This window comes from Cyclopterus lumpus, chromosome 4, assembly GCF_009769545.1.
Source record: "Cyclopterus lumpus isolate fCycLum1 chromosome 4, fCycLum1.pri, whole genome shotgun sequence".
NCBI classification, from domain to species: Eukaryota; Metazoa; Chordata; class Actinopteri; order Perciformes; family Cyclopteridae; genus Cyclopterus; species Cyclopterus lumpus.
Window position 1 is genome coordinate 25,938,872 of NC_046969.1, and position 12,545 is coordinate 25,951,416.

Here is a 12,545-nt window from a genome sequence, read left to right on the forward strand (position 1 = left end):
TTGTGAATAAATAAAATTATTATAATATTTTTTTCTAAGTGTGTGTTTTTTTCATTCAGAAGCATCCGTCTCAGTTTGGGTCCAAAAGATTTACAAAGAAGCTAAAAATAATTTCATTACCACAAACCTTTTGACACGCATGTGTTTTATTAATTTACCCCTCCAATAAGTTTCACATTCGATTTAATAAAGCAGACATTTAGCAAAATAACAAGTGAGGCTGTGATTCTATTTGTGTTTGTTTTTAATGAAAAAAAAGATATATTTTAAACGTTTATTTCACACCAATTCCAATGTTTTAATAACCTCAAGAAGTAAAAGTTAATGGGTCTTTAAAAAGGGTGTACTTTAAATAAAATGCTATTGTTTTATCATCAGATCCTTTAAGAATGGTTTTAAAAGGACAATAACCATAACTCATCACATGTCACACACCATGTGACTAAGCATGCCATAAGTTCCTCTTACACCACCATGAGCTCCAGTATGTCTCAACCAATCTTTAAAAACTTCAATGGTACTGGTTCTATAATATTGTGTTATTCAAAGACGTATAATATATATTTATTGCAGGACTCAGCGGGCTCTGGCGTGGATCTTAAAAGCGTTGGGGGAGCGCGTGGCTCCGATGATTCCCTCTGAACTCGGCTCCGCTCCGTCCACTGTGGTGAAATAACATCTCTGACACAGAGTGACGAAAAACAGGAACAGCTCCATTCTCGCCAGGCCTTCGCCCAGACACGCTCGCTTTCCTGGGAAAAGGAAGCAGAAATGCAGCAGAAGGAAGGCCTTGTATACTCTAACTAATGATCTAACATTGTCTTCATTTTAAATACTTTCTTCCCATGTTGTTTACATTTCCTAAAGTCGATTCTTTCAGTTGAGACGTGACGAAAATATCGCTTTTTCTTGTAGTTTTTAGAATGTGGGCTGTTTTAGTTTTGGGCTATTATAGTGTGGAAAACAAACATCCAAAAATCAATATCGGTGTTTATTTTACTGCTTTTGTCTATTTGCGTCTGTAGATTTCTCCTAAATTCTCCGAATGTTAGCATTAGATAATGTCTCGTTTACATATTTAAACATTTACATTTCCGAAAACTAATACAAAAACGAGTACAAATATTTGTCTTAAGTAATCAACTGGGGAAGAAGTGTCATGGTGATTACTAAATGTTTTTTTACCCTATTCACTTATAGTGTCTATACATACACATACATACACATAAACATATCTAAAACAACAACAACAAATTCTCTGATCCAGAAATCTCTCAAAATGTTCCAGTTTCATTCCTCTCTATATTCTGAAGGGTTTCTTCATATATCAGTCAAAGCCTGATTTATAGAGCATTATATTCCCAAAATCATGATGAGAATTATTATTTGTTGACATTATTGTCTGTGATACAAAAAGTTATCAAAAATTATCTCTGTAAAAACCTTTGACTGTGTTATGTCAACAACATTAAAGAAGAATTTTGAACATGACTTTATCCAATGTTCACATTTCTGTTCTGGAAATGTACGATAATTCCTCATTTGCATATTTAAACAACGTAAAAAAAAAAAATTGTCTAAATGTAAGTAATCAACTGAGGAGGTTTCATGCTGATTTCTATTAGTTAACATTGTTACCCTATTCCGCTGTCGTGTCTCCACAGTCACCAGTTAAATGTGAAGCTCACCTGCAGAGAAAGGTACAAATGCATCCCTCCTAGCAAACTTCCCGTCAGCATCCAGGAAGTGTTCCGGGTTGAAGGTGTCGGGAGTTTCCCATTCAGTCCGGTCAAACAGCACAGAGGTCAGGTTGGGCATCACGGAGGTTCCCTGTCGTTTAAACAAAAGGTGGATAGTTTAGTCACAACTTATTGGCAGTTCATGAGGGACAAAGCCCAGCACACAACCTGTGATCATTTGCACCCCCCTGAGAAGGTATTGGACCCCAGATTGGGACCCTCTGACACAATGGACTCCCCTGCGATAAGGAGATGCACCTTGGGGATGAAGTAGCCGCCCAGTGTCGTGTCCTTGGCGGCCATTCTGAGTCCATTGAGAGGAACTATGTTTCCCATCCTCTGGATCTCGTGGATGACGGCGTCTGTGTAAGGCAGGTTGGGTCTGTCTGCCATCGTGGGCTGGCGGGTCTGTCCGATCACTCCGTCTATTTCTACCTGGACTTTGTCTAGGAGGAGAGATAAAAAAAGATGTTCAATTGATCAATTAGTGTGACTTCTTTGATCTTCAGCACGTTGTTTCTCGCGTGTCTATGAATCTCTTGGGGAGTCAGATCTGAACACCCACCCTGGATGCGAGGGCTCTTGATGAGGTAGATGAGGCCCCACTGCAGGGTCTTCGAAGTGGTTTCGCCGCCAGCCAGGAACAGATCCAGACAACACAGAACCAGGTTGCCATCGTTGAAACCCAATTCACTGTTTCTGTTGTGCTGTTGAGCAAAAGGCGCAAGGACACACACACACGGTCAGTTGGTTTGAATCATCTCGTACATATTGAGTCAACGTCGTGAACGCTTTACTTTCTCCTCCATCAGGAAGGCGTCGATGTAATCTCGTGGGTCGCCAGGTGCCGGATCCAGCTTGTGCCTCTCTATCTCTCCCCGGATGGATGCCTCCAAAGATTTAGAGCTGCTGAAGATGCCATTGTGAGGCCCCGGCAGGTGTTTCATCAGAGCCGGGAACGCATCATATAGCTGGTTGGAAAGTAAAATAGGGGACTCCTTCAGTGGCGTTGTTTTAAACCCATTGGCATGTAAATATCTCACAATATTTTCTGACCGAAACTCATATTGACAGAATGACACATTTGATTTGCATAAAAGACTCTTATCCACTGATAATGAAATCAAATCAAGTGTTTTTGCAACCCTGGTTCTGATCCACGTTATGAATGCCTTTTCGACATGCGAGGTTGCCGGTGTCCCAGCTATACTTTGCATCTTACTAGAGCCCATATGGAGCCCTCCAAATAGGCCATCTCAGTCAGATTCTTCAGCATGCTCTGAAAGTTGCGGTCGCTGTAGTCAAACCGTCTCCCGAACACGATCTGGCAGATGACGTTGGCCACGGCGTTGTTTAAGAGGGGCACCGGGTCAAATGGCTCACCTGAGCAGAAGAAACGCCCTGAGTGTATATTTGCTTTTTTCACTCTTGTTACATTTTGTTCTCTTTTCAGTTCAGGCTCTCTTTGTGTTTTTTGCCAACCTTTCTCCTTCTCCATCGCCTCCTGCAGATGATGACTCTCCTCACAAATGCTCTGCACCATGGAGGTCTTGGCCGGGCCGAAGGTACGTAACGCGGCCATGGCAAAACGCCGCTGCCTCCTCCACACTTTCCCGTTACTGAAGAAAAGACCCGCTGAGACAGAGATAAACATTACTACGGAGGCAGGTGGACTTCTTTAACACTGATGTGCTGTATGTTCGTGACATTCACCTGAGTTCCCTGAGTAAATTCTGGTCACCATTGGGCTGTAAGGCCGGTCCACAAAGTTGTCGGCCTGTGTCACTATGGCTTCCTTCACCGTCTTCCACCCAGACACGAACACTGTTGTGTGTCTTCCCAGACGTATGCGGAACACATTCCCATAAACATCAGCTAGCTGTGGATGCAGGAGCAGAGAATGAGTGGCCTGTTGTCTGGCATGTGACTAAGATGCATATCTCAAGACAATAGTTTCTGTGACACTGACACACTGTCAGCAGGTTTTTACCATTGTTTTCCATGAATGTTTTAATATTCTGTTGAAACAGAGTTTCATATGATTTGTTTTAATTGCCCTTTATTTGTGGATCTACATGCTAAAGTAGGGGAGTATACATAGTAAATAGGAATTTTCCTTCCAACTTCCGCTGCCGCTCAAGTTTTTCACAAAAGCACGTCTTCGGGAAATAAAAATAATGTCATCTTACCTTGGTCAAGTAAATGTGAGGCTGTTTGGATTCAATGTTGAATATGTTTCCCACAAGAGGGAGACATGGTGGTCCCGGTGGAAAATTGGGTGGATCCTTTCCCCCCCAAAAATACACCACGAGGAGAACGGCAAAAGTAAAAAGCAGCATTCCCCTCAGATCAAACCACACAAACAAATCACACGGCCACATCGAGAGGCCGAGAAGACGAGCGAGGGACTGACGAGGTTCACTTGCTCCTTCATCAATTTGTAGTTAGAGATGTGCTGGCATGCTGCTGACTCAACACTTCTGTAGATATAAGGACCTTTGTGTGCGGCAGAGAGCGACGACACGCCTCCTGTGTTGCCTTTAATTAAGGCATTTTCATTTTCAAGTTTTTGTACATAAATTGCACTAATATATAATGATTAAATATAATGATGCCATGTACCATATTAAACAGCAGGGGCTACCTGGGCTACAATAATAAGTAATCCATTTGCACATGCTCCGAACACACAACTCACTAACCAAATACAAACAAAACCAAATTTGAAGATGAAAAATTGCCAAAGATTGATGAACGTATGCCACGCTCCAAGACCTCAGAGCTGCTAGCAATACGCTACATGCTTTAGACAGCTCTTATGGGCTCTCACCATTAAAAGGAGTGTTTTCAGACTCAAATCGGACTTGGGGTGGCGGAGAAAATGTCTGAGTTATGATATAATACATGTATGTGGATGTAAATGAAGTAAATAGTGTGTTACATGAGAAAATGGAAATATCACACAAATCCAAAACGCACGATTTGGAGATTCGCCAGAATCATTTGTACTAAAACCTCTCTAAAAATGTTCTACTTCACGTCATCCAAGTCAAACTGCAGAGAGAGACCGTTAACATATTGTGCTATGGTAGAGGTTTAATGCTTTCCGTTGCGTTATTTTAAAGAGATATTCGTCCTGGAAGTGTATGCCCCACAGTGTTGGTTTCACTGTGGGGCATAGCATGCCACCTACCCTGGACGTCGGGGAATTTTATGAGAAATACCAAAGCCCACAGCAGAGTGATGGAGGTTGTCTCCGATCCAGCCTGGAAGATATCCAGAGAGTTCAGAGCTAGATTGGCCTCAGTGAAGCCCAGACCGGACTCATGATGCTATTCAGAAACAGAGCAGATGCCGTAGTGAGTGGATGGTAAACCAACAAGTGAAGCTACACTTTGTTGAACATTGCAGTTGTTCACTTACATTCTCCATCTCAATGATGAAGGCGTCAATGTAGTCCCGGGGATCGCTGTGGTCCAGGTCCTTCTTGTGGCTCTCCACCTCCTGACTGATGAATTCCAGGATGGCATTGATGTGGCTGAAGATTTTGTTGTGAGGACCTGGCAAGTGCTTCATCACTCCAGGGAAGGCCTCATACATCTACTCAGAAGAAACAGTTGATCACCTTTCATCACCATCTACCTTTTTGTGATTGTGACCACAGACTTTCTCCTCTAAATTATTAATAAGATTGACTTACCATACCCCATACAGAGCCCTGCAGCCTATGAATTTCGCAGAGATATTTCAGCATGATCTGGAAGTTGTGGTCGCTGTAGTCAAACCGTTTCCCCATCACCAGCTGGCAAATGATGTTGGCCACAGCATTGTTCAAGAGGCCTGCTGGGTTGAAAGGTTCATCTGGAGGAGAAGAACCTATGGTTCATACTGCTGTCCTACTGAAGAGCTGCTGATAACGACCTCATTGTTTACACCACCTTTCTCCTTCTCCTCCTGCAGGTGTCGGATCTCCTCACAGACACTCTGCTCCATGGTGCTTTTGCCCAGGCCGAAGTTGCGTAAGGTAGACAAGGCAAAGCGTCGCTGTTTCTTCCAAGTTTCACCGTTGCTCATGAACAGACCGCCTAGACACAAGCATGAAGAGGAAGTTAGAAAGTGGGGTCAATGGTTCAGGGCAACTAATTACTTCACAACATGAGACAAGAGACAATTGAGACAGAGATTTGAAGACCTGTTTCTCCTAAGTATACCCTGTTGGCCATTGCCTGGTATGGACGATCCATGAAGTTGTCGGCTTGTGTCGCTAAGGCTTCCTTCACCACCTTGTACCCAGAGACAAACACCATCTTGAAACCACCGAGGCAGATGCTGCACACATTCCCATAGACATCAGACAGCTGTGGACAATAAATCAAGTAAAAAACATTGATAAAACCCAACACAACTGCATAATGTGAACTAATTAAAAACAAGACCACCATTACTACTATTACCCAATGAGGTGTTCCAAGATCAAAACTTCAAATGAATTATTGTTATTTTACAATTTGAGCACCAGATACCAGTATCTGCTATTAGTTTATCTATAAAATAATAGAAATTTAAACACAAATTTTCAGCCAGCTGTGGACAATGAATCATGAAACAAATGACGATGAACCAGAACACACTACTGCATCATGACATTTTAAGTTGTTAAAAAGCTAAACTTACCAATGCACAATGAGGATCAAATGGGCCACTAGGTGTACCAAGCATTATCAGCATTATCATTTATATTAAACAATTTGACCAACAGTGAATTTTAATCCAGCTTTTCTAAACTGTGCCTGCATTAGAGAGCCATTTAGACAGAGTGCCAAATGGTTAAATAAAATATATATTTTTCGTAATATATGAAGCTAATTACTTTTATATCCAAATGTGCTCAATAATTCTCATACATTAAAAAAGTCAAATTTAAAATTGGTAAAGGCAAATGTGTTTTGCCACTGTTATCTAGCTAATGTTCCCTGCGATCAAGAGACACAAATTGGTTGTTTTTTAAAAGAATGTGGTCATGTCACAACCAGAATTGGGCCTTCAGTTCCAATTTAAAGTTACATCCTCTAGTCTAGACTAATTAAGAACAATTGGCTGCAGTTGTCTTTAGCACACTGACACAATTATTTAAGTTGTTATTGTCAGCATACTCCACTATCCTGATAGCAATACCACAGTTTGTAAAATATATTGAACTTACACTTAATTAAATCATTCAAATCAAACAAATCGAGTTTAAATGTATTAGAACGTCTCAATAGAATTCACACTTAAAAATGAAAATATGTACTTGACTTTACATTTGTAAAATAAACGTATGGATGTTTCCTGTCCACACTTAATAAATTCCCCACCAGGGGAAGAGACAACGGTCCTGGAGGAAAATTTGGAGGACTCCAGTTTTTGAGGAAGTCTGCTATTATAATAAAAACGAAAATAAACAAAAACAACACCTTGAGGTCAAAACCCAGCAACACATTGTAAAGCCACATAGTTAAAGAGAGTTGAACTGTTTGAACTTGGGAACACTTTTTCTTCCTCACACAACACCAGTTACATAACACCTGCTCGCACTTATTTAACTCTTTAGAGGTCCACACACCCAGTGACTACACACAGTACTCATGGTGTAACGAAAAACTCTTCTACGTCAGAATTAATGCTCTTCCAGTCACCAAATCTCTGATAATGTTAAACTGTGAACATCCAATCCGTGTTTAAGTTGAGAGGAGGAGAGAGTCGATGACAGCACCGTAGGTTCCGTTCGTTTATATTATGATGCATTCAGGCTCTGTTCAGTGAAAATGAGTATTGGGCAAAGATAAATTATGACATTGTCATGATTTGTTCCAATGTAATCTCGTGAAATGTAGATATTAGAGATTACGTATGGCCTGTTTAGACTAATTATATTAGAATTCATCATTAAATCAGTTCATGACAAGATTTGTTTTAATACAAAATGCATTCATTTCTTTATTTAAGTTATGTTAAATGATGAATGACTAACAAAGTAAAAGGATGACTTCAGACCAGTTGAAATATGTTTTGAGATGGAAGGAGCCTTGTAAACCAGCTACTATAATCAAACAATAATGGAATCTGTATCTGCAAATATGGATAATTTAAGATGAGTAATTAGTATCTTCGGCATGAAAAAGAACCATAAGGGATCTCAAACAGTTAAATGTGTTCCTTTTTTGTTTGTGCTGATCCGATCTGGGATCTGATCTGTTTACTTCAGTAAACAGTATTGCAGTCTGCACAAAAGGTGACTGTGTACTGTACTTACATAACAAGCTACAGACACAACTACTTTTTCCTTGGGAAACAATATATCTTGTCTGAGCTTTACAATGCTACACTACACACTACTAACATTACAGGACATACACTACTAGAAAAAAAAATCTGTCATTTGGACTCTGCAAGAAAGTCCTTGTCACGGTGGACTTAGATAACCAGCCACACACTGACACTTTAATGATAGCAATAATGGCTCATGAGCAACAATATAAGTGGTAGCCCTGACAGCTTGATGGAGTACTAACATGGGACGAGTCTTAACAAAGTGTCAATTTAAGTATTTTGAGTCGTATAAGACATTGTCAACCTCATCAAATGGATTGAATTGGTTTGATTGCAGTTCATTACTGACTAATGGCATAACAGATCATGGTAAAAGGTAAATAGACTGTACTTGTATAGTGTTTTTTTCTATTTTTTTGACCACTCCATGCGCTTTCAACATTTCTGCTGATCAGGACCCTTACTAATCATTCATACACAGCAGGAACAGCCTGCCGGAACAATTTTGGGTTAAGCGTCTAGCCCAAGGACACCTCAACATGGACTAGCAGAGTCTGGAATTGAACTGACAATCTTCTAATTGAAGGACAGCCCTGGACAGTGTGAAGAAAACGTAACAAATGTAGCTTGTGTTTATGAAATCTTTATTCATTTTGTCATTAACAAGGAAAAAGAACAAAGGGAAATGTCTTAGAAACAGCACCTTTATTATTTTATGTAAATATTAACTTGATTAAATATAATTAAATGTACAGGCAGGGAGAATAAAGGTCATGAGTAGGTGAAGCAACAGTGAAAAGTTGAGATAAACAACAGCTTTTTCTTCTAAAGCACTTTGCTCTAGTGCTTTAGATTATTACACATTGTTTAGATGAAAAGTGATTCATTGAGATGTTACATAGTTCAGCGAGCCTTGGCGTAAACCTTGAAGGGGTGTGGTACTCGTGTAATTCCAGTTAATCCTTCCGTACTCAACTCTACTCCATCAGGAACACAGAAAGAGAACTTCTGTAGTAAACCGACCAAAAACAGGAACAGCTCCATCTTAGCCAGGCCTTCACCGGGACACGCACGTTTCCCTGAAGAGTCCACAAACAGGTAAACAGATGAAGGTATAAGAGCTCAGGATGAAATACTTCCTTTCAGATTAGGTTCAAGATTGAGGTGAATGTGGTTTACCTGCAGAGAAAGGCAGGAAAGCTTCTCTCTTCACAAACTTCCCCTCAGCATCTAGGAAGTGTCCGGGGTTGAAGGTGTCTGGAGTCTCCCATTCAGTCTTGTCAAACAGCACTGAGGTTAGGTTGGGCATCACGGACGTACCCTAGAAAACAAAATCTATTGATTAAAACCAAGCCATTCTTTAACCACAACACATTTTTCGTTTCCCCAAATTCCTTTTAAAACTTAACATTTTGACTGTGTGTTAAATTCACCTTGGGTATGAAGTAACCTCCCAGTGTTGTATCCTTGGAAGCCATTCTGAGTCCATTTAGAGGAACAATGTTTCCCATCCTCTGGATCTCGTGGATGACGGCATCAGTATAAGGCAGGTTGGGTCTGTCTGCCATACTGGGCTGTCGGGTCCGTCCGATCACTCCGTCTATTTCTACCTGGACTTTGTCTTGATAAACAAGAACATGGAAACTTGTAGGAACAGGGTGAGGAAAAGTTCCCGTTAATTTCTTACATTCCTGTCCGCCTCGGCTGTACTTTGTGATTAGTGTTAATAAATAGCACGGCAACCATGCTAAACTAAGATGATGTACAGCATATGTTGTTGTTAGCATTTGGCTCAAAGCACTGATGTGCATGAGTACAATGTCACAAAGCTGTTAGCAAAAATGGAGACTCCTATTGTCTTGTTTTCACTGTGGGGTCTAGCATCTCACATACCCTGAATATCGGGGGATTTTATGAGGAAAACCAAAGCCCACAACAAAGTGGTGGACGTTGTCTCCGATCCAGCCAGGAACAGATCCAGAGAGCATAGAGCCAGATTGGCCTCAGTGAAGCCCAGATCTGACTCATGATGCTATTCAAAAACACAGAGAAGATGCTGTAGTGAGTTTCTGGTGGACTGACAGGAAGGACAACATATTGTTGAACATTGCAGTTGTTCACTTACATTCTCCATTTCAATGATGAAAGCATCAATGTAGTCCCGGGGATCGCTGTGGTCCAGGTCCTTCTTGTGGCTCTTTACCTCCTGACTAATAAAATCCAGAACAGCATCGTAGTTGCTGAAGATTTTGTTGTGAGTGCCTGGCAAGTGCTTCATCACTCCAGGGAAGGCCTCATACAGCTACTCAGATCACAGGAAGATCCCCTTTCATCACCATCTACAGTTTGAGGTTGTGACCAGAGACTTTCTCCTCTATATTAATAAGATTGACTTACCATACCCCATACAGAGCCCTGCAGCCTAAGAAGTTCACAGAGATATTTCAGCATGGTCTGGAAGTTGTGGTCGCTGTAGTCAAACCGTTTCCCCATCACCAGCTGGCAAATGATGTTGGCCACAGCATTGTTGAAGAGGCCTACTGGGCTGAAAGGTTGACCTGGAAAAGAGGAGTCAACTGTTCAGACAATGCTGTCCTACTGAAGAGCTGCTGATAACGACCTCATTGTTTACACCACCTTTCTCCTTCTCCATCTCCTCCTGCAGGTGTCGGATCTCCTCACAGATACTCTGCTCCATGGTGCTTTTGCCCAGGCCGAAGTTGCGTAAGGTAGACAAGGCAAAGCGTCGCTGTTTCTTCCAAGTTTCACCGTTGCTCATGAACAGACCGCCTAGACACAAGCATGAAGAGGAAGTGGTGTTAAACGCTCAGGGGAATTAATTACTTCACAATATGAGACAAGAGAGAGAGAGAGATTTGCACACCTGTGTCTCCTAAGTACACCCTGTCGGAGATTGCATTGAATGGTCGATCCACAAAGTTGTCGGCTTGTGTCACTATTGCTTCCTTCACCATCTTGTACCCAGAGACAAACACCATCTTTTCAACACCGAGGCGGACGCTGAACACCTTCCCATAGACGTCAGCCAGCTGTGGACAATGAATTATAGAACAAACTATGATGAACCAGAACACACTACTTCAGCATATAAAAGTATTCAAAAACAAAACCTACCAATACACAATAAGGATCAAATGACCTACCAGGTGTACCAAACATTATCAGTATCATCATTTAAATATTAACAATTTTACCATCATATATATAAGTATATGTTAATAGTTTTTCTAATAAAAAAAAGGGAAACTGTGTCCTTTAGTGGGCCACAGAGGTTGTGCCAAATGGTTAGATAAAGAAAACAATACATTGTTAAGTAATATTCAAAGCTTGCTATTTTGTATATCTATATGTGTTAAAGAATTCCCATACATAAAAACCTTCACATTTCAAACAGATGCAGAGACAAAAAAATAGGTTGTTTTTCGAAAAAGGATCTAAAGCATGTGGTGAGGGAATATGACCCTGAATACATTAGGATTGATAACGGCAGTGGGAGTAAGCCGAATATTTATTTTGGTTGTTACAGCTGACAGTGGCATTAGAAATATTTACAGCACATAATATTTTTTTCACGTTCAGTCTTTTTAATTAATAACCAGTGAAGTGGGCCTTCAGTTACACAAGTGTGGAGAACCCCTGATTTAAACAAATATTTGAAATTGCTGCAGTTTTCTTTTGTACATTGACAAAGTTAGATATTACAATATTGTTGTACACACACTCCACTATACTGATAGCAACAGCAAGTTTGTAAAAATATTTAGAACTTAAATGTAATTCAATCAAACCAACTAATAAAGAATTATAATGTCTCAATAATATTCACACTTTGAAATTAAAATATACATGTATTTAACTTTACCTTTGTAAAATACATGTATGGATGTTTCCTTTCAACACTGAAGAAATTCCCCACAAGAGGAAGAGACAATGGTCCTGGAGGATAGTTTGGAGGATTCCTGTTTTTGAGGTAGTCTGCTATTATGATAAAAATGAAAACACACAGGAAAACCCCCTTGAGGTCAAAACACTGCAACAACTTATCAAGCCACATTGTTAAAGAGAGTTGAACCAGCAGCAGGAGGACTGTTTGAGCTTTATAATACTTGACACGACACTACACACAACTAACCGGACATATACCACTTAAAAGAGAATCAGTCCTTTGGACTCTGCTCGAAAGTCCTTGGGTGGAATTGCATAACCAGACAAAAAGAGACTGACACCAGGTTCAATCCAATTCAGTTTATTTTATATAGCCAAATAGCACAAATTACGAATTTCCCTTAGAGGGCTTTACAATATGTACACATACGACATTTGTGAGAAAACTAGGTTTAATGGCGCTCCTAGCGATTGCGGTGAGTTTACAAGTTGGAGGGTCAAAACAAATAAATAACTATGTATGGATAATGTGATATCAAATCAATGACACTGTAAGTAATATGCAAATGAATCAATTAGAATTATGGG

The 12,545-nt window shown here is 40.4% G+C and overlaps 3 protein-coding genes across 3 annotated transcripts; all 3 read right to left on the reverse strand.

The window, feature by feature from the left end:
- Positions 1-576: 576 nt before the first annotated feature.
- Positions 577-4,120, reverse strand: LOC117729495 (cytochrome P450 2J2-like). Its single transcript, XM_034530621.1, has 9 exons — positions 3,929-4,120; positions 3,453-3,618; positions 3,222-3,374; positions 2,962-3,122; positions 2,537-2,710; positions 2,305-2,446; positions 1,998-2,185; positions 1,689-1,830; positions 577-752 (listed from the first exon to the last, which is right to left on the reverse strand). The coding sequence occupies exons 1-9, from the start codon at positions 4,118-4,120 to the stop codon at positions 577-579; spliced, it is 1,494 nt and encodes a 497-aa protein (XP_034386512.1).
- A 649-nt stretch (positions 4,121-4,769) lies between these two features.
- Positions 4,770-7,234, reverse strand: LOC117729942 (cytochrome P450 2J6-like). The gene is made up of 7 exons (XM_034531356.1): positions 7,043-7,234; positions 5,932-6,097; positions 5,678-5,824; positions 5,440-5,600; positions 5,163-5,339; positions 4,895-5,071; positions 4,770-4,793 (listed from the first exon to the last, which is right to left on the reverse strand). Exons 1-7 carry the CDS (start codon positions 7,232-7,234, stop codon positions 4,770-4,772), a joined length of 1,044 nt encoding a protein of 347 aa, XP_034387247.1.
- Positions 7,235-8,954: 1,720 nt separating this feature from the next.
- On the reverse strand, positions 8,955-12,126 carry LOC117729496 (cytochrome P450 2J6-like). Its single transcript, XM_034530622.1, has 9 exons — positions 11,935-12,126; positions 10,936-11,101; positions 10,689-10,841; positions 10,449-10,609; positions 10,177-10,353; positions 9,945-10,083; positions 9,485-9,672; positions 9,231-9,372; positions 8,955-9,130 (listed from the first exon to the last, which is right to left on the reverse strand). Exons 1-9 carry the CDS (start codon positions 12,124-12,126, stop codon positions 8,955-8,957), a joined length of 1,494 nt encoding a protein of 497 aa, XP_034386513.1.
- Positions 12,127-12,545: the final 419 nt, after the last annotated feature.